At 39.6% G+C, this 27,091-nt stretch overlaps 1 protein-coding gene and 1 long non-coding RNA gene across 3 annotated transcripts; both read right to left on the bottom strand.

The window, feature by feature from the left end:
* Positions 1-21,592: 21,592 nt before the first annotated feature.
* Positions 21,593-22,126, bottom strand: LOC145122218 (uncharacterized). Its single transcript, XM_079057857.1, has one exon. It carries the CDS (start codon positions 22,124-22,126, stop codon positions 21,593-21,595), a length of 534 nt encoding a protein of 177 aa, XP_078913983.1.
* A 258-nt stretch (positions 22,127-22,384) lies between these two features.
* LOC145120755 (uncharacterized) lies at positions 22,385-26,677 on the bottom strand. Of its 2 annotated transcripts, XR_013714349.1 has the most exons (3): positions 25,180-26,677; positions 23,708-25,050; positions 22,385-23,204 (listed from the first exon to the last, which is right to left on the bottom strand). It is a non-coding gene; the product is annotated as an uncharacterized LOC145120755 (long non-coding RNA). The 2 variants fall into 2 exon arrangements; XR_013714348.1 differs by having other exon boundaries at positions 23,708-26,677.
* Positions 26,678-27,091: the final 414 nt, after the last annotated feature.

Genomic DNA, 27,091 nt, shown 5'->3' with positions numbered 1-27,091 from the left:
AATGCCCTCGTGTTGATCTTGAAGACACAATGGTTTTATGGATTCAAGCTTGTTAACTCGTTGGTTGCAAAGACTATGACAGCCCGAAATTTCTATTCTGTACAACCATTCACTTCAATAGGAGTCAAAACTGTTTCTGCTAATTTTCAAGCTTTTTGGAATAAGTTTGAGTATTTTAAGATTAGTACTCCAGGAGATAACAGGAGAGAAGATGCCCTAGGGTTTATTGTGCAACAATAATGTCCCAAAACTCCAAGAGTCTGGAGTTTACAGCCTAAACAAAGGTGTTTACGGCCGTAAACCCTAAAAGAGGGTATAAATATGACACTTAGTCATTATTTTTCACTTTTCACAATTTCAAGATCCAAAACTCAATTCTCTCTCAAGTATCATCGACTTTTCTTCTTGATCTTCAACATTGTAAGTGTTTCTAGCCCTAAAAAGTTGATATCTTACTTAATCTAGTGATCTAACATGATTCCATCCGTGAAATCATTCCAAAAGTGTAGATCTTCAAGTTTCACCAAGAACACTAAGAACACACACTAGTGTTCTTGGACTTTTAGCACCTTTTCAAGCTTCTACCTAGTAAGTACTTCTATCCTAGAGTATTATAGAGCTTGTTACACTTCCAAACATCAAGAAAACACCCAAGAAACCAAGGATCAAAGGTGTTTACGGTCCAAGATGTTCTTGGACCGTAAACCCCAAAAAGGGTGCCAAAGTGTACCCTAGTCCCTTCTAAGCCTTGGAAACTAGCCTAGATCCCTTCCTTGATGTGCTTAGTACTTGAAAACATCAAATGACCATAAACCATTTGGGTTTACGCCCGTAAACCCAAAGGGAAATGGTCCAAGGACCGTAAACTCCTAAAAGGAGTGAAATGGTGCCCTAATCTCTTCCTAAGGCTTAAACATGAAGTAGGAATGCTTCTTGTGATCTTTAAGGCTTCAAAACACAAAATGGTCAAAGAAATATGAGTTTACGGCCGTAACCTCATGAGTTTACAACCGTAAACTCAATGAGTTATGGTCACAAAACCGTAAACTCCAATAAAGGGTCCCCTTGAACCCTAACCTCAATAGCAATGTCCTACAACACTTAGATGCAATCCTTAGGACTTATAGCACTTAAATAAGGTGTTTTACATGTCCTAGGATGTCTTAACTTTGTTAATTAGTTGTTTAAAGACTAATTGGATACATATATGTGTTATTATATGTTAACTAGGATCCTTGTGTGTGTTCAAGTCTTCACTTGACACCTAGCATCCTATACATTCCGTTCATCCAAACCACTCACTACAGGTGAGTTCATACCCCTTAATTAACCTTTTAAATGTTTTTAAATGCTTTTATGGGGGGAATACAAGTTGAACTATTATAGTTATTATATCAATCACATGTGATTAATAACTACCAAACAAGTGGATTTCTTACTTTTCAAACTGTGTTATCAAACTGTTTTACTTCAAACTGTTTTACAAATTCTTTTACATATCAAATACTTTTATTAAACTCTTTTAACTTATATTCTGTGTATCTATATGGATATAATTATATAAGTAGGATTGAAAGGACTTAGGACTGATAGCTCACCTTACTTCCTGTTCCTTGTTTGGTTGTGGACTTAGTGTATTCGGGTTATTTGTCCGAAGGTCGTTTGAATCCTAGTTATATATTATGTATATGTGTATAGATATAAAAGGTTACTTCTTTCATTCAGTTCAATGCCTTTGGGTAGCAAAGGTATACAAACACGTTCATATACACAAACAACATTACTAGTAAACTATAATAGGTATAGTTTAGGAAGATACTATTACTAGAACAATGAAACATACAATGAGTCAGTTCATTCATGAGTAATACATAGTGATGAGAAACAAACATAATACATAGTGATGAGAAACAAACATAATACATAGTGATGAGAAACAAACATAATACATAGTGATGAGAAACAAAACATACAGGCTAGACAGAGAAAGAACACACAATACAGCTAGCACATACATATACATATACATATACATTACTTACAGTTATGTGAGCCACTTAACGGGGGCATGGCACTACCTGTCATGACCCGTTTTGTATCCAGAATCTCCTTAAATGGGGAGCGTATGAGTTTTTGAATAGGTCTATACTGGATTGACTATCCTACACCTTGCTGCTCGCTACAGTGGGACTTGCAAGTCTACGGGTGCCAAACGTCATTTCTTACGACGTCTTACATCGTCGTTTTTCTATAGAGTCGGTAGCAGGATACAGGCCGATCACATGGTACTTTAAATAACAATTGGTTTAAAGTAATTAGTACAGCAGTAGTTACTTAATACAACACTACAGTACTATTTCATTTTCCCTTTACATTAACTTTGTGATATTCACACAATAAACAATAATGTAAAAACTATATTTTTGGTTAATGATAGTCAAATATGGGAAAATACACACTCTTATAAGAGACACACACACAGATACTAGATGCCTTGGTAGAAGGCTACTTTTAGTAGGAAACATAGGGTTTTCTAGGAGAGTTCAAACAATTACAAACTTTTACAAAACTTATACATTACAGACTTACAAACACTTTCATACAAATACAGACACTATTATACTTATGCACTCACCAGCTTTAAAGCTGATAAACTCTTTCAAAATAACTTGTATTCTCAGGTCACCAGTAGACAGGTACCAGTGCCAGGTTTTGAGAAGATGGAGCTCGTTCAAGACTCATCTTTTATTTTTGATGTATATTTTTGGTGTCTATATAACTTGACAGAACACACTTATATGAAATTATATTATTAATGCAATGGATGATGTTGTTGCTTGTTTACTACTTTGCATTGTTGTGATACTGAACATGACGTCCTCCACCCCCGAACGTTTCCACCGTTCCGGTTTTTGGGTGTGACAGATTGGTATCAAAGCATTGTTTATAGTGAATCGAGTGTATCAACCCATAAAAGATATACGAACTATAAACACAGCGGGATTAAAATACTCTGATAAAGAGTTTATACTTTTAAATAATAAAATATTTAACTAAGTATACATACCTGCATTCATACTAAAATCAGTGTCACTAGGACAGAACAAAAGTATTACGATTGTTGGACAGCACAAGTAGACTTAGAGACATATGGTCAACCCTGGGAAGATGTAGCCTGATCAACTACATTATCTGAGGAGTGATATGCATGTGCCTAAGTATGGTTGTGAGGTTGCAACAAGTCTAAAAACTTACCAACGCTACTACAACGAGAACAGTAGAACAGAACATAAACTTAAAATACTATAGGAGTATTTTGTGTGACTATTAATTACTTATCTGAGAACTAAAAAGGTCTTTATTAGTATGTCAATAGTTGCGGGGTGGATACATTAAGGTTATAGGTAACTAGGATAGCATAGACTTAGAATCTGTGATCTTTGCTCTACTTCCTGTTCCTTGTTTGGTTGTGGGTTTAGAGTTAGGGTCACTTATTCGAAGGTCTATCATGTCTAGGTTACATATGACTGGTATGCACTATGCAAATGTTGGAGTAACTGATAAAGATCATCTTATAATTATCTAGTTAGTTCGTCTATTAATTATTTCCTTATCCCTTTTCTCGCGTAGATTTCATGGCTGGATTCCATCTTCCCGGAGACCCGTACTATCCCAACCACGGCAATGCGGGATGGCTGGGAGAAGAGCCAGAAGATGATCACCCAATCCCTTTGGATGATCACGAAGCTGAAGGCTTTTCTGATGGTTCTGACTCAGAGCCTGAAGTCAACAACCTACCCCCAGCTGCTCAAGACCCAAACCTGAACCCTCGTCCAGCATTTCAAGGACCCACTCCTCTGTGGGCCACAAACTTGAATAGATGGAGTCAGGAACAGGGTCAACCCATGCCCTACAATGGAGACAGAATCTTCTACAACCTCACTGAGGAAGGTTCAGCTGACAGGGTCCTACCCATAATGGTCCGTAGGATTGCTCGGAACACCGAGCAAGGTCGAGCAACTATCGACCTAGTCGTGGAGATTGACGCCAACTCTGGCATTAACACTGTCCGCATTCGCCAACTAGAATCTGCTCATGAAAGGACTCAGGTCCGCAATGCAGTTCTACAGAGGGAACTTGCTGAAACCCAAGCTGAAGTCAGGGAACTTCGAACTCAGCAGGCAAGGTCTGAAAGACGTATGAGGGACATAGAACGTCTACTATCGGATTCAAGAACTCACTCTAGTAGTTCTCGTCGCCGTTAGAGTCTCATCGACTTCTCTTTTGGATGTAACCTAGTTAGTGTAAAAACTCTAGTCTAATTTCCTATCTTTGTAAATCTTAGACCCGTTAGGTCTTGATTTGGTAGTAGTCTGTCAAACTTTTCCCATCTTGGTTGATGTAAGACCTACATCTAGGTCATTTTTCCCGAACTCATTACATCTGTAATTCCAGTATTATTGACAGATATCTAATCTCATGGAAATTATATCCAAATGCTTTCGTTTACATTCAATCGTGCTATTCAATTGTGTTGTTGGGCTATGGAGAGTTAGTCCATGAGTCATTTTCATCAATTTCCCTTTTAAATTCTTATCAATATCTTCGTCTTTGTAAACTTATAGTTGAAAGATGCCTCCACGTCGATCGACAAGACGCGATCCTCCTGCACCAACACCACCTGCTCCTCAATTCGATGCGGCAGCTCTAAATGCTGCTGTAGCTGTGGCTGTGGCTACAGCCATGGCACAATATCATTCTTCTGGTTCCACTGGAGAAGGAACCCCTGTCCTATCTACTCATGGTGAAATCCATGTGCGCTCCAAAGAGTGCTCCTACAAGGACTTCACAAACTGCAAGCCATTGTCCTTTAAAGGGACTGGCGGAGTCATTGCCCTATCGCAATGGTTCGAGAAGACCGAATCGGTTTTCGAAATCTGCTCCTGTCCAGAAGGGAGCAAGGTCAAGTTTGCTGCTTGCACCTTTGAGGAAAAAGCCCTAACATGGTGGAATAGCCATGTCAAGTCACTATCCCTTATAGTGGCAAATGCTATGGGCTGGGAAGCCCTGAGAGAGCTAATGCTTGAAGAGTACTGCCCGAGGGGCAAAATCCAAAAACTGGAGGAAGAACTGTGGAGCCTAACCATGAAGGGCTCCAACATAGTCTCCTACACCTCCAGGTTCTGTGAACTGGTGGCCCTCTGTCCCAACATGGTTCATACAGAGGGGAAGAAGATTGAAAGATACATATGGGGGTTGGTGCCTCCATTCCAGGGAAATGTTTTGGCTTCAAACCCCACTACATTCGATAGTGCTAAGCGATTGACACAACAGCTTATAGACCATGGGATTCGTACCCCGGCCGCAACAACAACCCTGGCCATCTCGGAACCTGCCAGAACCGCTGATTCCAAGCGGAAATTATGGGATGACAAGAAAAAGAAGAAGGCTGCCAAAAAGCAGCAGATCGTGGCAGTTCATAGTGCGATAGCACCTGCCACTGCTGCTGCTCCAGTAAAGCAGTACGCTGGAAGTTTGCCCAAGTGCAACAAGTGTAACTTCCACCACGTAGGAGCCTGCCGGGAAATGCAGTGTTTGAACTGCAACGGGAAGGGGCACACTGCCCGTTTCTGCAAAGCTCCGGCGAGGCCAATCACCCAAGTCCCCGACGCTGGTGTGAGCCAAACTTGCTACGGTTGTGGCGAGGTAGGCCACTACAAAAGGAACTGCCCGAAGGCAGGGAATGCCGGTGGAGTGGCAAGAGTTCTGGCCATAGGCCACGAGGAAGGAGTTGCCGACCCCACAGTGGTCACTGGTAAGTTTCTCCTCGATAACTCTTATGCATGCATTCTGTTTGATAGTGGAGCGGAGAGGAGTTTCGTGAAACAAAAATTTGCTCATTTACTTAAGCAAAAATCACGAGCACTTAAAGAACCGTTCACTGTAGAAATGGCTACTGGAAAGACGGAGAGCACTAGCAATATATTCATAGGGTGTACCCTAACACTAGATAGCCATTCATTTTCAATCGATCTCATGCCGGTCTCAATTAAAAGTTTCGACGTCATTATCGGCATGGATTGGTTGAGTCTTCATCGTGCCGACCTCATGTGTTACGAAAAGGCTGTACGCCTTAATCTGTCGTCTGGCGAAACTCTAGTAGTTTATGGCGACAAACCCGGCACGAACCTTCGTATCATCTCGAGCATTCAAGCTCAGAAATTCTTGCGAAAGGAATGTCGCGCATTCCTTACTCATGTGGTCAACGTGAGCCAATTAACGAAAGACAGTCAGAACATTCCAGTAGTATGCGACTTTCCCGACATCTTTCCGGAAGAACTCCCAGGATTACCTCCGCAACGTCAAGTCTAGTTTCGAATCGACTTAGTTCCAGGGGCTACTCCCGTAGCCAAATCGCCCTATCGCCTAGCACCTGCAGAGATGCAAGAACTGTCCTGTCAACTTAACGAACTGCTCAGCAAGGGCTTTATAAGACCTAGCTTCTCACCCTCGGGAGCTCCAGTCTTGTTCATCAAGAAGAAAGACGGATCGTTTCGTATGTGCATCGATTACAGGGAGCTCAACAAACTGACCATCAAAAATCGTTATCCTTTGCCTCAGATTGACGATTTATTCGATCAACTTCAAGGGGCGAACTTCTTTTCAAAAATCGACTTAAGCTCCGGATATCACCAACTACGAGTGCTAGGGGAGGATGTTCCGAAGACAGCCTTCCGAACTCGTTATGGGCACTACGAATTCGTAGTGATGCCGTTTTGATTAACAAACATGCCCGCAGTATTCATGGACTTAATGAATAGGGTGTGTCGTCCTTAATTGGATCAGTTCGTCATCGTCTTCATCGATGACATACTTATCTACTCTCGTAGTGAGGAGGAGCATAGTCAACATCTGCGACTAGTCTTAGAAACCCTTCGTTCGGAGAAGCTCTATGCGAAGTTCTCGAAATGCGAATTTTGGATCCGACGAGTCGAATTCTTAGGGCACGTGGTTAGCGAAGAGGGCATATACGTGGAACCTTCCAACATTAAAGCCATTGAGAACTGGTCAGCACCGAAGACGCCTACAGAAATTTGTCAATTTCTAGGTCTCGCTGGCTACTATCGCAGGTTCATTCAGAACTTCTCCCGCATTGCGAAACCTCTTACGACACTGACCCAGAAAGGCGTGGCCTTTGACTGGGAAGAGAAGCAGGAGAGAGCGTTCCAAACGCTCAAGCGAGCCTTGTGCACCGCACCAATACTATCCCTCCCCGAAGGGATAGAAGACTTCGTTGTCTATTGTGATGCGTCAAATCAAGGACTCGGATGTGTTCTGATGCAGCGAGGTAAGGTCATCGCCTATGCCTCAAGACAGCTAAAGACACATGAGGTCAACTACACTACCCGCGATCTTGAGCTAGGAGCAGTTGTGTTTGCTCTGAAGATCTGGAGACACTACCTGTACGGTACAAAGAGCACAATCTTTACAGACCACAAAAGCCTGCAACACATATTTGACCAGAAGGAGCTCAACATGAGACAACGATGGTGGGTCGAGCTACTCAGTGATTACGAATGCGAAATTCGTTATCATCCGGGTAAAGCCAACATAGTAGCTGACGCCCTAAGTCGGAAAGAATATTCTGGTCGTAGAGTCAAATCATTGACTATGACTATCCATTCGCACTTGTCCACACAAATTAAGGAGGCTCAGCTCGACGCTTTGAAACCTGAAAATGTGGCGGGTGAATCCTTGAGAGGGATGGATAAGAACTTGGAGGTTAAGGGTGGCGGAGCTTATTATTTCATGGATCGGATCTGGACCCCGAAACTTGAAGGTTTCAGAGACTTGGTCATGACCGAGGCGCACAACACCCGTTACTCCGTCCACCCAGGTTCAGATAAGATGTATCTGGATCTTAAAAAGTTATACTGGTGGCCTAACATGAAAGCATAGATTGCTACCTTCGTGAGTAAATGCCTTACTTGCGCCAAGGTCAAGGTCGAATACCAGAAACCCTCCGGTCTACTACAACAGCCAGAGATACCGAAATGGAAGTGGGAGCGGATCACTATGGATTTCATAACCAAGTTGCCCAAGACAACGGGTGGACTTGATACCATATGGGTCATCGTCGACAGATTGACCAAGTCCGCACACTTCTTGCCTATCAAGGAAACAGACAAGATGGAGAAGCTTACAAGAACTTACATTAGGGAGATTGTACGACTGCACGGTGTTCCCATATCCATTATCTCAGACAGAGATAGTAGATTCACTTCGAGGTTCTGACAGTCATTACAAAGTTCCCTAGGAACTAGGCTGGACATGAGTACAGCCTACCATCCACATACAGACGGGCAAAGTGAGAGGACTATCCAAACCTTGGAAGATATGTTGCGAGCCTGTGTGATCGACTTTGGGAAAGCATGGGATACTCATTTACCCCTTGTAGAATTTTCCTACAACAACAGTTCTCACACGAGTATAAAGGCTACTCTATTCGAGGCCCTCTATGGCCGAAAGTGCAGATCCCCTCTATGCTGGGCTGAGGTGGGTGATACCCATTTAGCTAAAGGACGAGTTCCTAAAAGCACTCTCACGGGTCCGGAGATCATTCGGGAAACGACAGAGAAGATCGTTCAAATTCGTGAACGATTGAAAGCCTCTAGAGACTGACAGAAAAGCTATGCTGATAAACAAAGGAAACCGTTGGAATTCCAGGTGGGCGACCGTGTTCTATTGAAGGTCTCACCCTGGAAGGACTTGATATGCTTCGGAAAGCGTGGAAAGCTAAATCCAAGCTACATAGGGCCTTTCGAGATTCTCGCAAGAATCGGCCCTGTAGCTTACAAACTTAACTTACCACGTGAACTCAGTAACGTACATTCTACTTTCCACGTCTCGAACTTGAAAAAGTGTCTGTCCGACGAGACTCTTGTAATCCCACTCGACGAGATCGAGATCAACGAGAGCCTCAACTTCGTGGAAGAACCAGTAGAGATCATGGACCGGGAGGTCAAGCAAACGAAACAAAGCCGTATCCCGATAGTGAAGATTCGCTGGAACGCCAAGCGAAGACCTGAATTCACTTGGGAGCGAGAGGATCAGATGAAACTGAAATATCCTCTTCTTTTTACTTAGTTATTTGTAACTACTTATATGCTTAAACTCTAATTTCAGGACGAAATTCCTTCTAACGGGGGGATGATGTGACAACCCAAAATTTCTATTCTGTACAACCATTCACTTGAATAGGAGTCAAAACTGTTTCTGCTAATTTTCAAGCTTTTTGGAATAAGTTTGAGTATTTTAAGACTAGTACTCCAGGAGATAACATGAGAGAAGATGCCCTAGGGTTTATTGTGCAACAATAATGTCCCAAAACTCCAAGAGTTTGGAGTTTATGGCCTAAACAAAGGTGTTTACGGCCGTAAACTCTAAAAGAGGGTATAAATATGACACTTAGTCATTATTTATCACTTTTCACAATTTCAAGATCCAAAACTCAATTCTCTCTCAAGTATCATCGACTTTTCTTCTTGATCTTCAACATTGTAAGTGTTTCTAGCCCTAAAAAGTTGATATCTTACTTAATCTAGTGATCTAACATGATTCCATCCGTGAAATCATTCCAAAAGTGTAGATCTTCAAGTTTCACCAAGAACACTAAGAACACACACTAGTGTTCTTGGACTTTTAGCACCTTTTCAAGCTTCTACCTAGTAAGTACTTCTATCCTAGAGTATTATAGAGCTTGTTACACTTCCAAACATCAAGAAAACACCCAAGAAACCAAGGATCAAAGGTGTTTACGGTCCAAGATGTTCTTGGACCGTAAACCCCAAAAAGGGTGCCAAAGTGTACCCTAGTCCCTTCTAAGCCTTGGAAACTAGCCTAGATCCCTTCCTTGATGTGCTTAGTACTTGAAAACATCAAATGACCATAAACCATTTGGGTTTACGGCCGTAAACCCAAAGGGAAATGGTCCAAGGACCGTAAACTCCTAAAAGGAGTGAAATGGTGCCCTAATCTCTTCCTAAGGCTTAAACATGAAGTAGGAATGCTTCTTGTGATCTTTAAGGATTCAAAACACAAAATGGTCAAAGAAACATGAGTTTACGGTCGTAACCTCATGGGTTTACGACCGTAAACTCAATGATTTATGGTCACAAAACTGTAAACTCCAATAAAGGGTTCCCTTGAACCCTAACCTCAATAGCAATGTCCTACAACACTTAGATGCAATCCTTAGGACTTATAGCACTTAAATAAGGTGTTTTACATGTCCTAGGATGTCTTAACTTTGTTAATTAGTTGTTTAAAGACTAATTGGATACATATATGTGTTATTATATGTTAACTAGGATCCTTGTGTGTGTTCAAGTCTTCACTTGACACCTAGCATCCTATACATTTCGTTCATCCAAACCACTCACTATAGGTGAGTTCATACCCCTTAATTAACCTTTTAAATGTTTTTAAATGCTTTTATGGGGGGGATACAAGTTGAACTATTATAGTTATTATATCAATCACATCTGATTAATAACTACCAAACAAGTGGATTTCTTACTTTTCAAACTGTGTTATCAAACTATTTTACTTCAAACTGTTTTACAAACTCTTTTACATATCAAATACTTTTATTAAACTCTTTTAACTTATATTCTGTGTATCTATATGGATATAATTATATAAGTAGGATTGAAAGGACTTAGGACTGATAGCTCACCTTACTTCCTGTTCCTTGTTTGGTTGTGGACTTAGGGTATTCGGGTTATTTGTCCGAAGGTCGTTTGAATCCTAGTTATATATTATGTATATGTGTATAGATATAAAAGGTTACTTCTTTCATTCAGTTCAATACCTTTGGGTAGCAAAGGTATACAAACACGTTAATATACACAAACAACATTACTAGTAAACTATAATAGGTATAGTTTAGGAAGATACTATTACTAGAACAATGAAACATACAATGAGTCAGTTCATTCATGAGTAATACATAGTGATGAGAAACAAACATAATACATAGTGATGAGAAACAAACATAATATATAGTGATGAGAAACAAACATAATACATAGTGATGAGAAACAAAACATACAGGCTAGACAGAGAAAGAGCACACAATACAGCTAGCACATACATATACATATACATATACATGACTTACAGTTATGTGAGCCACTTAACGGGGGCATGGCACTGCCAGTCATGACCCGTTTTGTATCCAGAATCTCCTTAAATGGGGAGCGTATGAGTTTGTGTATAGATCTATACTGGATTGACTATCCTACACCTTGCTGCTCGCTACAGTGGGACTTGCAAGTCTACGGGTGTCAAACGTCATTTCTTACGACGTCTTACATCGTCGTTTTTCTATAGAGTCGGTAGCAGGATACAGGCCGATCACATGGTACTTTAAATAACAATTGGTTTAAAGTAATTAGTACAGCAGTAGTTACTTAATACAACACTACAGTACTATTTCATTTTCCCATTACATATACTTTGTGATATTCACACAATAAACAATAATGTAAAAACTATATTTTTTGTTAATGATAGTCAGATTTGGGAAAATACACACTCTTACAAGAGACACACACACAGATACTAGATGCCTTGGTAGAAGGCTACTTTTAGTAGGAAACATAGGGTTTTCTTGGAGAGTTCAAACAATTACAAACTTTTACAAAACTTATACTTTACAGACTTACAAACACTTTCATACAAATACAGACACTAATATACTTATGAACTCACCAGCTTTAAAGCTGATAAACTCTTTTAAAATAACTTGTATTCTCAGGTCACCAGTAGACAGGTACGGGTGCCAGGTTTTGAGAAGATGGAGCTCGTTCAAGACTCATCTTTTATTTTTGATGTATATTTTTGGTGTCTATATAACTTGACAGAACACACTTGTATGAAATTATATTATTAATGCAATGGATGATGTTGTTGCTTGTTTACTACTTTGCATTGTTAAGATACTTAACATGACGTCCTCCACCCCCGAACGTTTCCGCCGTTCCGGTTTTGGGGTGTGACAAAGACTGATCTCTACTTCTCTCTTGCTCTTGATGAATATGAAGCTTAGAATCCATCTGTAATGCTTCAATAATAAAAGGCTTCATCACTTGTGGTATATTGTGATTTGTTTATTGATGTGCTTATCTTTGTTTGTTTGCTCTTTTATGTATCCAAAAATTCAAGGGGTAGATATCTTGGAAAATGGAATTGCAGTAATGGCCATTTAATTCTTAAGATTTGATAAAAACGAGTCTTTATCTCCCTTCTGAAAAAGCTGCACATATTTCGCTGTTAGGAATATTTTCTTGTTTGACTAACTCTTTTATTTGTATTTGTATATTTTTAAGGGGAATTTGATGGAGGCTTTTCTAAGCCTAGTATGCATCTTTTAACACATCATCGTCCCTAGAAGCATGCTGTTGTATGTGACTAAATCTCTCTAAGTTTCTCATCAGCAAGACCATCTACTGAGAACATTGAGTCTCCCACTCACGCTGACTGTCTAGCATTGTCTAAACTTTGAAAGTGAGATTGCCTAGTCCTAATCAGAAAAATTATTATAAGGCTTGGGTGTTTATTTTATTGGTTAATCATCTCTTACCTGACCCTATCCCTGGAAGCATGCTTGTCGTATACATCAAGTCTCATGTTCTGCTGAAACATTGTGCAAAACCCAATGGCTTACCCTGATTGCATAGTCATCTGCGTAAGATATACTTGTCTGGTCCTTAAATGACAAAGGGTTGTTCATGTCCCTGACCTCCTAGTCTGAGGTACAACATGTTACCATTATGAATTAATATTGAATCTTTGATTCTAGATTGCAACTTACTCTATGATACAGAAGTTTAAACCACTTCTTATTGATGACTTAAACTGTTAATGATTCACACTGATTTCACCTAAGTGTGACGAAAACAATCTATTCTCTCCACAAGTCATCTAATATAGAACTCGATGATTCACTATGTAAAATCACATACTGATAAAAGTTCGAAAGTCTGTGACGGTGGTTAGACTATGTACCGTAGGCTATCACACACACCAATCCATTCTTGTCCTTATATTCTTATTTAAAGTTTTATGATTCAGCGTAGTGTACCATATGCTGATGAGAGCTTGACAAATCTGTGCCGATGGGTATATCATTTTCCATGACATATTACACGCACCTATTCACTCTTGCCATTTTTTTTCTAATAAAAGTGATTTATGATTTAGCGTATGAAACCACACGCTGATGAAATCTCGCAATACTATGTCGATGAATGATAGTTTAAACCCACACAATCAGGAGGCATCATAATCCTATGTTAGACTATAAAGCTGCATCACTGATAGTTTCCTTCAGTTTTGTTCTCCTGTTGATGTCAAAAAGGGAGAGAATAATCTTTCCCAAGCTGACTGGATATTTAAGATGTTCAACCAAGCACAATCTAAGGTGGAGTTAAGTTGGATGTTCAATCAAGCACAATCTAAGGGGGAGTTAAGCTGATTTAAACATTCTCAGCTCATCATTTCTTCGTCCTTCCACTGCAATTCATAATCAAGCATGATTTGTTGTCTCAACTGCTTGAAAAAAAAATGGGAAGTCACTTTTATTCTCATGGGGGAGCATTTGTTATAGCTGAAGAGTTAAAAAAGTCATTGTTATTCTCAAAGGGACCACAAGCTAAAGAATTAATTGAAGATTGGTTTTGACATCATCAGATAGGGGAGATTGTAAGGTTACACCTTATGATCTGATGAGTCAAACACTCTACACTATCTGTCAGCGTCAACGTCTACAACATCGACAAGGCCAGCATATCAAGCTTATCATCGTCAGTGCATAGCGTAGTTATTGTAAGTAATATTTTGTATATTAGGTAATGATATAGATAAGTATAGAATAGATCACAAATCTAATATCTTTGTGATAAGATCGGTTCTTAGTATAAATTAGACGCAATCCCTTTGATTAAGGGATATACTTCTATAGATTAGTATATATACAACATTAGGGTAAACCCTAATGTTGTGAACATGGCTTGGTATTGTAATCATCTTTGTGACAACATGTCTTCTCGGTGAAGACAAAACCATTTCTTGGTGAAAGAAAAATTTGGAGAACTCTCTATGTCATTTAATTTCTGTTCTTTATTTTCTTAGATTAAGTTTTACTTTCGTATTTATACTTGAAGTGTATCTGATCGACCCAAACCTTCATTTCTTCACTGTACTTGTAGGTCGAAGGCACCAAGGCCGACCCATTGGATTTGATATCCTAGTATATTAATATATGTATGCTGAGTATATAGTAGATCTGTATGATTACCTGATGACCTGATGATTACTGCTACACGTTAGACTGGTAGAACTGTATGACTACTTGTATTACTGGATATGTGTTAGACTGGTAGATCTGTAGGACTACCTGTATTTGTTGGCTATTGATTGTTATGTTATATGTTGATGTGTTATTTTCGGTTGGGTTGAGGCGGTCATGCTTTGTGCTAAAGACCAAGATACCCAGGGTGTTCCAGATAGACTCAAGGCTTGTCAGACGGTCCAATCAGGCTGAAGGCCTGGAGAGCGGTCCAGATAGACTGTAGGCCCGACGCGGCAGTCTACTCATGCTGAAGGCTCGGAGAGTGATCCAGATAGGCTGTAGGCCCGACACGGTGGTCCAGTCGGGTTGTAGGCTCATGTATGCATGATGTTATTTGTATGGTTGTGTATGGTACTTTGGGGGAACTCACTAAGCTTTGGCTTATGGTTTAAGTTTATGCTTCAGGTACTTCTGATGATCGAGGAAAGTTGAAGGCGTGATCGTACATATCCTTCGATGTTATGCTTTAGAGATTTATGATACATTGATCTTGGGAAATATTTGTATTTTGATACTTGATTTTGAGATGGGTTTTCTTGAAAACAATGATTTCCTTTAAATTAAAAATGAAAATTTTTATCATGTTTTTAGGATGTTACATTCAAAGCTAGACTGGTTGCAAAGGAAATTTTTATCATGTTTTTGGGATGTTAATTTTAGTGTGTTTGGGTATGAAATTTCCGAGATTACAAAGTAAAAATCTAGTGGTACAAGTTGTTTAAAGCGTGCCTCATACTCATGTTTGAGTTGTCCTGTTAGTGGGAACAGTTGCATGTGAAGCGGACAAACTCATGCCTCCAGTGATTGAGGCTCACGCACCAATCAAATTGCGAAACGTCAACAACATTGGTCCCTCATTTGTCAACTTTTTGTCCTGTTGTGGGAATGCAAAAAACGTCAGCTGCAATGTTTGACCCATCTCAAGTTGTGTTCACCTGTCCCATTCCACATGAATCATCCATCTGTCCCACTCAATAGTTACATGCATGTACCAAATTCTGCTTACTTTTCTCGTGTTTTGTGTCATCCGACCACTGCCACTATCTCAGCCTTTTGAAAGTCAAACCTGCCTTGCATTTAATGCTTCCACTGCCTTACTTTTTTTTTGGTTATCAGTTCCGAGATAGCGATTTTATTTTTATTTTATTTGTTCAACCGAGCCTGCACCCATATCACTTTTCCGAGACCAAACAACCTATCACTTCTCAGCACATTTAAGGTTGGCAGTTAATGAACATTGCATGGGTCATAATTTTTGGGAATATTGAATTCTGAGGTTCCTTTTAAGAGCGACATCAGATTAATTATCCTACCTCGGTTTTGCAAGCTGTCCGACCCCACCTTACGGTACTCTCTCTGAGATGACCACCTGTTCCGATACTCACCATGTGTCCCCACCACCTGCATTCGTTCCTTTTTGTCTAATTTACCTATTAATTCTGAGACCAAAACACGGTTCTAAGTGAATACATATTAAGTGATGGGTCCCATTTCGGACCCAACCATACCCGTCTCGGACCAAAACTCATGTTACTCCATTTTCATATTTGGATTCACATTCGGAGCCAACCCAAACCCATTTCGGACCTTTTGTTATTTCGGACCCAACCATACCCACTTCACTTCGGATTCATATTTCTAATATGGATCCACTCTCCAATCCATTTCCAACATTTTGTTTTAATTCCGAATCCTTTTTATATATTCAGAAATTTATTTTATTTCATTTATTTCATTTCCTTTTTTAAGCCTTTTTTATTTAAAACCAATTAATTCCTTCATTTTTTTAAAACCATTTTTTTTTATTAAAACCAATTATTTTTTTAACACCAATTTTAGCCCCATGGTTCAAAACTTCATTCTTCTTGCTGATTATGAGTGAAGACATAGTTGGTTCAGAAATTATTATTTGTGTGCTCTTTTTCTTTCCGAGCAACTCGCATTTGCAGCCTCATATTTATGTGCTTCAGAGATTTGGATCCACAGATTTTCCAAAGTTTCCTAGCTTTGCATTTTTACTCCCTTCGGACCATTATTTGGGAGTTCGGGTTTGCATTTTGGTTTTCGGCATTACTTCAGTTCAACATTATGATTCTTCAGCAGCGGGTTTATCATATATATTCTAAAGTGTTAGTTCAGTTTGGCAATACATCACCAAGTCTACCCATAACCCGAAATAATATCCTCGTTTTACGGGCAGATGCTCACATCAAGGGGGAGCATGCGATGCTCAATCATATCCGATATATTCTCTTTGTCCGGTTTCATGATTATTTTTTATCTTTATTGCATGGTCGATCAAAAATAGGGCGAGAATCATGAGCATCCATTCTGATTTATTATTGGAGTTTTGGCGTTAGAGACATTTGAATATGGAGATTGATTTAGTAGTGTGATGTGACATTGATTTTTGGTCTTCACGATCGAATTTTTGGCACTACTAGATGTTCTTCAGATTATGATTATTTATCTTCAGACTCTACATTTTGGCATGTCTCATTTGTTTTTGCATCCGGTTCAGATCTTACGATTTCTCGAGTTTGGATTTGCGATATTTTGAAGACGAATATTATTTTGGCGATGTAACGTGACACTTATTTTTTATCTTTCGATCAAATTTTTGGCATTGCTAGACCATGTCTTCGGACTCACATTATTTATCATTCAGACTTTATTTTTGGATGCTTCATATTTTCAGCAGGTTATTCTTCAGAGATTATTTGGTGCATTATCACTCGATTTTGGAATATTGAAGACGTTGTGTGATTCGACATTGTGCTCTTCGGTTCAACAGTCGAGGGGGAGACTATGAACATGATTAGTTTTTTGGGGACTGATCACATTCCAACATTGGGATTTCATATTTTTACTCAGAGATTGGGTTCCTCTGTATGTTCTTTGATGATAGAGATTCCATTGCTAGATTCCGAGATCACGACTGCTTCAGCTTTTCCGAGACGCTTCAGCACCAGACCTACCGGACCTGCCCTTCAGATGTTCTGCCTTTTATCACTGCTTTACCCTCACCATGTCCGAGCATTTAGGGGGAGATTGTTGGAGCATGAAAATGCTCTACAATGATGAGTGTTTATTAGGTTAGAATATTCCCTTGTATAAAAAGCATATTTTCTCTACTAGTATATAAAGTGGAGGTGAGGGTCATTTGTGTAAGAGTGTTCACTATGTAGGTTTTAGTATAGAGAGAGTTTTGGGAGGGGATTATCCCCATCCATGAGTGTTGTTCTTGTAATATTTTGTATCTCTCTATTTATCCACTACAGTTTTACTCACATATTATGTTCTTTATGTTCATACATGTTGATTAGGGTAAAAAGCCTCGTTGATGATAGGCTGTGAATGCAGTATATTTATATAAAAGAATATCACAATAAGGTCCCTACACTATACAATATGTATAAATAAAAATATAAACTAACACACCCCCTCAGTTTGAGCGTGGGGTTTACAAATGTTCAAACTGTTCCGAAAATCCAGAAATAACTGTGTAGGAAGACCTTTGGTAAAAATATTTGCAAACTGATGAGCCGATGGCACGTGCAAAACACGCACATGTCCAATAGCAACACGTTCCCTAACAAAATGTAAGTCTATTTCCACATGCTTGGTACGTTGGTGTTGTACAGGGTTAGAGGATAGATACATGGCACTCACATTGTCGCAAAACACAACTGTAGCTTTAGATAATGGACAGGATAACTCGAGAAGTAGGTTGCGAAGCCATGCAGCTTCAGCAACGATATTTTCCACCCCACGATACTTAGCTTCAGCTGAGGATCGAGAAACAACATGTTGTCGTTTGGAGGACCAAGAAACAAGGTTGTCGCCAAGATAAACACAAAACCTAGAAGTGGACCGACGAGTGTGAGGACAGCCAACCCAATCAGCAACAGAATACGAGACCAAGTGATCAGTGGAAGAGGGTCGTATAGACAGACCATGAGATAGAGTCCCTTGGAGATAGCGGAGAATATCCTTAAGGCAAAGAAGATGAGGTTCACGCGGATCATGCATGAAAAGACAGATTTGCTGGACAGCATAGGCAATATCAGGACGAGTAAATGTAAGATATTGCAGGGAACCAACAAGACTCCGATAAAGAGTACGATCAGAAACAGGAGGTTCATGTGGAGATAATTTAGATTTAGTGTCACATGGAGTGGTGCAGGGATTATAGGAGGACATGTCAGCACGAGCCAAAATATCTGTAGCAAAGGAAGTTTGGGATAAAAACAGACCGTTAGCAGTGCGAGACGCATCAATGCCAAGGAAGAAAGATAGAGAACCTAATTCGGACATAGGAAATTCAGATGAAAGACGAGAGATGATGCGAGAGATGAGAGCAGGAGAGGAGGCGGTGAGTATAATGTCATCAACATAGAGAAGAAGAAAGATATGATCAGATCCAGAATGATAAGTAAAAAGAGAGCAGTCAGAGCGACTGCTGGTGAAACCGAGAGAAGCGATAAACACAGCAAATCGTTGATACCAAGCACGAAGAGCCTGTTTAAGGCGATAGAGAGCTTTGCGTAGACGACATACATGATGAGGGTAAGTGGATTGAATAAATCCAGGAGGTTGTTTCATATAGACTTCTTCAGAGAGGTTGCCATGAAGGAAAGCATTTTTGACATCCAGCTAATGTATAGGCCAGTTTTTGGAGATCGCAATGCTTAGAACAGTGCGGATAGTGGCGGGTTTGACAACAGGACTGAAGGTGTCATCAAAATCAATACCAGGAAGTTGAGAAAAGCCATGAGCGACAAGGCGACCTTTATAGCGATCAAGATGGCCTTTACTGTCAAATTTATGACAATAAAGCCAACGACAACCGACAATGTTGGCGTGAGGAGGAGGGGGAACAAGATCCCATGTATGGTTTAATTGAAGAGCCGACATCTCAGAGCCCATAGTAGATTTCCAGTTAGGGTCACATAGAGCTTGAGCAGTAGAACGAGGGATAGGAGAAATGGATGAGAAAGACAAGTTAAAGATTTGTTTGGGTTTGAGAGACCCGGTACGAGAGCGAGTAAGCATAGGGTGTGTGGGAGGAAGAGGTAGATGGGAGTGGGTAGAAGAAGGAGAATCAGAGGGAGGTTGAGGGGGACTGCTGCTAGTAGAGACAGGAAGATGGGAGGAGGGAGGGGTAGTATCATTTAGGGTGGGTATGACCGGGATAAGAGGGGGAATATTAGGAGGGGAATCTTCAGAAAAAAGGAATCGTAGTCTGAAGCGGAAGGTGTGTCGTGAAAATCAGAGTATGGGAAGTGGTCTTCATCAAAAAGGACGTGGCGAGAAATGATAACACGTTGGGATACAAGATCAAGGCAACGATAGCCACGATGATCAGAAGAAGGGCCAAGATAAATACATGCTGAGGATCGGGGAGAGAGTTTGTGGGAAGTAGTGGAGGAAAGATTTGGATAACATAAGCATCCAAAGACGCGAAGATGGTTGTAGGAGGGAAAATGACCAAAGAGGAGTTCAAAGGGAGTCTGAAAGGAAAGGGTAGATGTGGGTAGGAGGTTAAGAGTGTGAACAGCTGTGAGGAGGGATTCAACCCAAAATTTTGGCGGAAGAGAGGCTTGAAATAAGAATGTGCGAAGGACGTTATTGATAGTACGAATGACACGTTCAGCTTTACCATTTTGTTAAGATGTATAAGGGCACGAAAAACGAATTTTAATACACTTGAGGGCAAAGAAAGTAAGTAATGTTTGGTTATTAAATTCACGCCCATTATCACATTGAAAAAGTTGGATGTTGGATTAAAATTATGTTTGAACATAAGCATGAAATTTAGAGAAAACATCAAACACATCAGATTTAGCATGAAGTGGAAAGACCCACAAAAAATGAGTATAATCATCTAGAAAAAGAACATAGTATTTAAAACCACTCATACTAGTTACAGGTGATGTCCATAAATCAGAATGAACAAATTCAAACATACGAGATGATTTAGTAACAGAAGATGAAAAAGGTAATCGACAATGTTTCCCAAGCTGACAAGCATGACAAGTGGGAAGCTTATTAGAAGTACTAGATATAAATTTGCGAGAATGTAAAAAATTCAAAATAGAAGTGCCGGGGTGACCAAGACGTCTATGCCAGGTAGGGAGAGAGACAGCAACACATGAGGTAGCCAAAGGAGAAGGAGCCGGTGATGTAACGACAGGATAAAGATCACCGATACTATCACATCGCTGAATAAATGCACCTGTTTTAAAGTCCTTCACAGTGAAAACAAAGGGGTCAAAAGTGATAGAAACAGAGTTATCAGTTGTAAATTGGCGAACAGAAACGAGATTTTTAACAAGTTTGTTCGAGACAAGTACATTATTCAAAGTTAAGCGGTTGTGGGAATGCGGGAAAAAAGTTTGACCAATGTGAGTGACAAGAATAATAGCACCATTACCAACCATTATAGATCTAGAAGTACACGGTGTTAGAGAGAGCATGTTACCTGAGTTGAAGGACATGTGGGATGTAGCACTCGAGTCCATGTAAGTGTTGTTGTCTGGTGGCGGCGGAACAGACATGGCTTGAAACACAGATGCTAAGTTTGTATATTGTTGAGGAGTGGATTGCACGTTGCCACCGAAAGAGACTCCTGTAGAAAACTGTGGATGTTGATAAGGTGCATGAGGCTGCTGAGAAATCTGCCCTGGAGGCGCATGAAACTGTTGATGTTGGGAGGCATATCCGAGGTTGGAAGCTGCTAGAACGAGTTGTGGTTGTTGATGGAAGGCAGGTTGATTCAGCAGCTGCGGATGCTGATTCAGTGTTGTTGGAGGCTGCTGGTGTGCAGCATAGTAATGCTGCTGAGTAGGAATAGAAAACAGTGATTGTGGTGAGGGAAGCTGCTGAGAAGCAGTTGTTACATTACCGAGGGCAGCAGGTGGTTGTCCTAGAATTCCAGCGAAGTGGGGTTGCGGATCGACGGGATGTTCCTGAGAAAATTTTCGTGGGGCATTCCGATTACTGTTCCTGTTTTTGTTCCAGCGATTCTTAGGTCTTCCCGAATTATTGGATGAAGAATAGAGGGCTGCACTTTGTGTCATGGATGGTTCAAGTAGAGAATCTGAAGCTGTCTCGCGAGACTCATGCAAGAGGAGCATGTTTTTGGCCTCAAGAAAAGACGGGAATGGCTTCGTGTTAGGAGGGTGGAAGTTGTCTCAAAACTTGCATGACTAATTCAATTTCAGTGATGTTTGAGTCCACATCTTTGAGATCATCAGCTAGGTTCTTAAGTGTATGACAAAACTCGGTTATAGAACTTGAGCCTTTCTTAGTGTTCCGAAATTGATCTTGTAGTTGTAGCATCCGAGACATCTTATTGTTCCTGAAGAATTCATCCAATCTATCCCAAAGTTGTTTGGCAGTACACTCATCACTAGATATAATTTGTAATAATCCGGGATCACAGGTACTGTAAAACCAAGACTTGATTCTAGCATCAACAGAGAACCATTCCTCATCATCATCATTTGTTGGAACTGATTTCCCGAAAAGATGGCTATAGGATAAAGTACCTATACACATATTGGAAAAGATTTGCCTCCATAATTTGTATCTTGACCCGTCAACAGTTAATTTAAAACTGAATTGGTTGTATACGTTGGTAAGAGTGCACACTAAACTTAATTTGGATGGGGTTGTAGAGGATGATGAACCAGGAGTAGAAGACATGATTGTATCTTGGAGAAGTAGCAGCCGAGAAAAGGAATGTGGAAGACAGCAGATCGATCACAGAAGAGACAGAGGCAGCAAGAGAAAACTGTGATTACTGTGATCTGAAAAAGAAGGGCAACAGCAAAATCGATGGCAGCGACAATAGCAGGCACTTTGAGCAGGCGAGTGGAAAAAAAAAATTGACAGTCACTGGAGTATGTTGAAGCCGTACATGATTTTGTGTGAGTAATAAACCCTAGCTCGATACCATGTTGATTAGGGTAAAAAGCCTCGTTGATGAGAGGTTGTGACTGCAGTATATTTATATATAAAAGAATATTACAATAAGGTCCCTACACTATACAATATGTATAAATAAAAATATAAACTAACAATACACGATAATCTTATTGATATTATCTTTCCGCACCAATCCAATCGATAAAATGGGAACCTACAACCTCATCAGCGGATGATTTCACTATTGGTACATGTTCTTAGGATTCACCATGAGAATTGGAGTTGCACACATGTCCCTGAAATCAATAGCAAGATAATACTTTGTCTTTGTTGCTCCCCCTTCCTCGACGGACCGTATCTATGTATTCTCTCTCTAATAATTATATCAAGCTGATAGAAAATATACACCTAAAACTTTTCTCGAGAAAGCTGCACAAATACTTCAAAGCACTTTGTGTTCTAGACTTCCCTTCTAGCATAGTCAAGAATTTCTTACTTCAATGAAGCTCTCCAAATTCATCCTTTTGCCAACAAAACAAACATGGACCTTTACATGAGATACCTTTTTGCTACATCATCTTTCCCAAACATCTCATTCCTGTTTCTTGCAGCTTTTCAAAAAAAGTTTAAGGCTTTCTCTTTCCAACGTGAGAAAAGAAGTGCAGTAGGTAGACTTTAACTTTTCTCATGTCCTTTGTATTTTAGGTCCTGATGCTTCACGTGAAAAGAAGGATAATAGAGCATAGAGACTGTTAACCACATTAACAGAAACCCTTTGGCATCAACTGGACAAAATTACCCTTGAAAAGTAGTTTAGCTATTCTTGTATCTCCAGTCAACAGCTAGAACATGTAACCTACAAGAATTATAGACAAAAGTAGCCATAAAGCAAAAATTTCGTCCATTGCTTTAAGATGAGAGACAGATTTCTACATGCACTACAGCTTGATTTTTTTTTATTTGAACAGCCCATCTTGACAGCAATTTTTTTGTTTTTGTCTAGACCATTTGCGATAAATAAATCTCGATTTTGTTTATTGTTGACAACGACAAAACCATAAATATCTCCCATGCACAAGTTGATTGACACTTTTGTGTTCGATCTCAGCCCATTTGAATGAGAAATACACATTGATTTGATCGATGAGTATATATAATAGAACATCCAACAACTGTATTATACTTGTGTAGGCATTCTCTTTCTTTGACTAATAAAAAAAATGGACAATCAAGTTTTCTTTCTCTTTTTAAAAAAAACACAGATAACATGACTTTCTTTTCAATTGTCTGATAACCCACATGCGTGAAGACCCTTAGAGAAATCAGGGTCAAGGGAAAATAACTTCGAAAGCTGCATACCTTGAATGAATTTTCTTTTGCAGGATTGGACAGCCGGCCGGATGAATCCCAAGAAAATTAGAGGATTCAAACAGCATGAGAGATAATCACCACAATTTTTTTTTTGAATTTCTTTGAAGAGACGCTGACTAATCCTATGCAAACAGTAAAATTGCCCATCCAAACATGACTTGTGAAGCCAACGAGAGTCTCAGTGTGAACACGCGAGAAGGGATGTGACAGCAGAATTACATTTATGCCCTTGCATTTGTACAGAGGACATAACATGTAGGCTTTGACTTTCCCATTTGAAAGCAATTTTTATCAATGAAAACTACCCTTCTACGATTTCTTTTCTTTGTCAGACTTTGACCGATATACCTTGTAGAGTATATTCCTTTAGTTGTAGACCACACATACAAGCAAAATAAACCATGCTGAGGATAGATCACACTGGTGATTGAGACTTGACGAGAGTTTGAACCTGAATGCACTAATATCGGTGGCTTGTTTAAGGTTTCTTTTAAGAACAAGAACTACGAGGACCCACATCACTTGAATCTCACTCATCCAGCGTGTGAACCAGAACTCAGCACAACAATCCTTTTACTTTCTTTTTCTTTCCATGAATTTGGATCGTGGTGTAGCTTTAAGTGACAAATCCCTTTTGATTGGTTTTGATCATAATACCCTGATGCTTTTCTCACGAAACCATCACTTTCTTGACTGAGAGAAACCGTCAGTCCATATTTCCTTCTTTTGCTGAACAATCTCTGCAACAGTAGAAGCATTTTTCTTCTTACTCTTCTACAATGAAGTGTGATCTCCATAGTCAATCTTCTTCGACAGCAGTATGAAGAACCCACTTGAAGCTTGATAGACTTAGCTTGTGTCAGCGAGCAGACGAACTGGTGAATGAGACAAGGAAATTGAATGCATATAGTTGAACAAAGGTTTATGGAGATCCAATCCCACCTTGACAGTTCCTTATTGCCAAACCCAAGTGAAGACCATCTCTACGAGTCATCAAAAATATTGTGACCAAATTACTCCGTGTCTAAACATAATACCCATGTAGTCATCAATTGCAGCCCACGAGATATGATAAGCTTTTGACAAAGAGAGAACAGTTTTTCTTGATTAGTCACCACCATAAATTCAGACCCATTTAGTCTTTAACAACACATAACCACATCCTATACTTGCTTGTGAATCATCCAAGAAAGTCACATTGTCTTTTTCTTTTCAGGATCCACTTGAAAAGTGAATATCATCTGGTAAAGCTCTTGACCAGTGTAAGAAACGAATCAATGTGAGCATGAGCCTTGGATGATTGGATCAGCCGTGAAGATGACATTTAAGCCCTGCGATAACAATGCTCACACAAACTAAGTTAGAACAGCTTATAAATGATAATAAATAGAGAACTTAACCACAGATTATAAGAAAATCAAGGATGAATGTTTGACATCGGAGGAAGAGAGATGAATGACCTGTGAAACTTGGGTCAGTTAGAAAAGCAATCAGCATGAGAGTCATCATGAACATTTATTGGAGAAGTTGAATACAAGATGCTGGCGATTTGAGACAAACAGATGACAAACCGAATTAAGATATTGAGAAAATTACACGGATGGTCCCTGTGGTTATCGGTTACTTACACGCTTGGTCCCTAGAAAGATTTTTTAACTCGGACCATCCTAAAACTTTAATTTGTTACCCGCCCAGTCCCTCTATTAACTTCTCCGTTTGTTTAGCTGTTAGCAACCCCCACATCAGGAGCATTTTTGTCCTTTCATCTTTGGATGGGCTTAAATGTAACTTTCTTCAAAAATATTAAAACCAAAATGAGATAGCAAGGTCAATTAATTGGTTTGACCAGATTTTTCAAAATTTGACCAACATAAACATCGCATATACTTCTCGATTTTCTTCAAGTAAAATACATAACCATCAATTTTGTATCATCATCAAAGCATCAAACCCATTTCGACCCCATTAAAACTACAATTTCAAACAAACAACAACTCCATCACCATTGAGATTAAATCGATTAAGCATACGAACACACTCATCCACAGTTCTCGGCTTGCTGAGTCGATTCAACATCATGTTTAAGCTCTTGGTAGTGATGCAATCGGTTCCATCCATTTCATACATACTGAAGGTTGTCCTCAAGTCCTCAAGCTTCTCATCTTCAAACCCTAAATTTTTGTGGTTTCGATTTGATAATTCGACAACAACTTCAACCTCTTCGAGTAAAATCTCTTCGTCCCAGATCATTCTGACACAGTGTTGCAGCTATGATGGAGAGATCATACCGTTTCCATATATATATCGGAGTGATTGAATACACATATTTAATACCTTGAATCCGTCATGATACTGGAGTTCTTGTGAGTGGTTTTATGATCTGAGTTGGATCGATTAAGAAAATAAACAAGTAACTGATGATTTTGAGGATCGATGTTCTGGGGTGAATTTGGGTAAAATTTCAATCGGTTTCTCCATATATCTGATGTCTTGGGACAAAATCGATGTCTTGGTAAATTTTCAACCGGTTTCTCCATGTATCTAATGTCTTGGGACGAAATCGATTTTTGGGTAAAATTTCAATCGGTTTCTCCATTGAATGACAATCAGACGAAGCTCTGTTCAAGATCGAGTTCAATGAAACTGTTTCCATCGAAACTCAAATTAGATCATCACTTTGATTTCGAAATCCTCCATTAATTCACCAACGAAATCAGATAAATATTCATGTTCCAGCAATATCGTTAACATCGAAAACAACTTCAAACCATCTGTGCTAAAAAAAACGAAAATCAGCTAAGAAACCCAATCAACAATCATATCCTAAACATCAACACCACAAAAGATTTTTAGATCCAACAGTATATTCAAAGAATCATGATCGACGCAAGGGTAGAACCGAAAATAAGAAGAACATGATGATGATTGATGAACCCTAAAATCCTCCGTTAATGAATGGTTTTTTCCAAGAAAAAGAAGGAAGGGGAACGGAAAGGGGAAGGGGAAGGGTTTTAAAGCTGTTGTAAAGGTGAAAGGACAAAAATGCCCCGACTGTGGGGGTTGCTAACAGCTAAACAAACGGAGAAGTTAATAGAGGGACTGGGCGGGTAACAAATTAAAGTTTCAAGGATGGTCCGAGTTAAAAAATCTTTCTAGGGACCAAGCGTGTAAGTAACCCATAACTACAGGGACCATCCGTGTAATTTTCTCTAAGATATTCTTAAGGCTGCTAGAAGGAAACATTGAGTGTCAGGGCTAAGGATAATAGCCAGCGTGTGAATCTTATCAATGAGTACATCAATGTGAGAGACAACATGAATTTGAAACCAGTGTATACTTGAGTCAGCAAGAGACATGATTATAAAAAATTCA

Source organism: Lactuca virosa, chromosome 6 (assembly GCF_052849685.1).
Source record: "Lactuca virosa cultivar CGN04683 chromosome 6, Lactuca_virosa_CGN04683_v6, whole genome shotgun sequence".
Classification (NCBI taxonomy): domain Eukaryota; kingdom Viridiplantae; phylum Streptophyta; class Magnoliopsida; order Asterales; family Asteraceae; genus Lactuca; species Lactuca virosa.
This window is presented reverse-complemented; position numbering and strand designations above follow the sequence as displayed.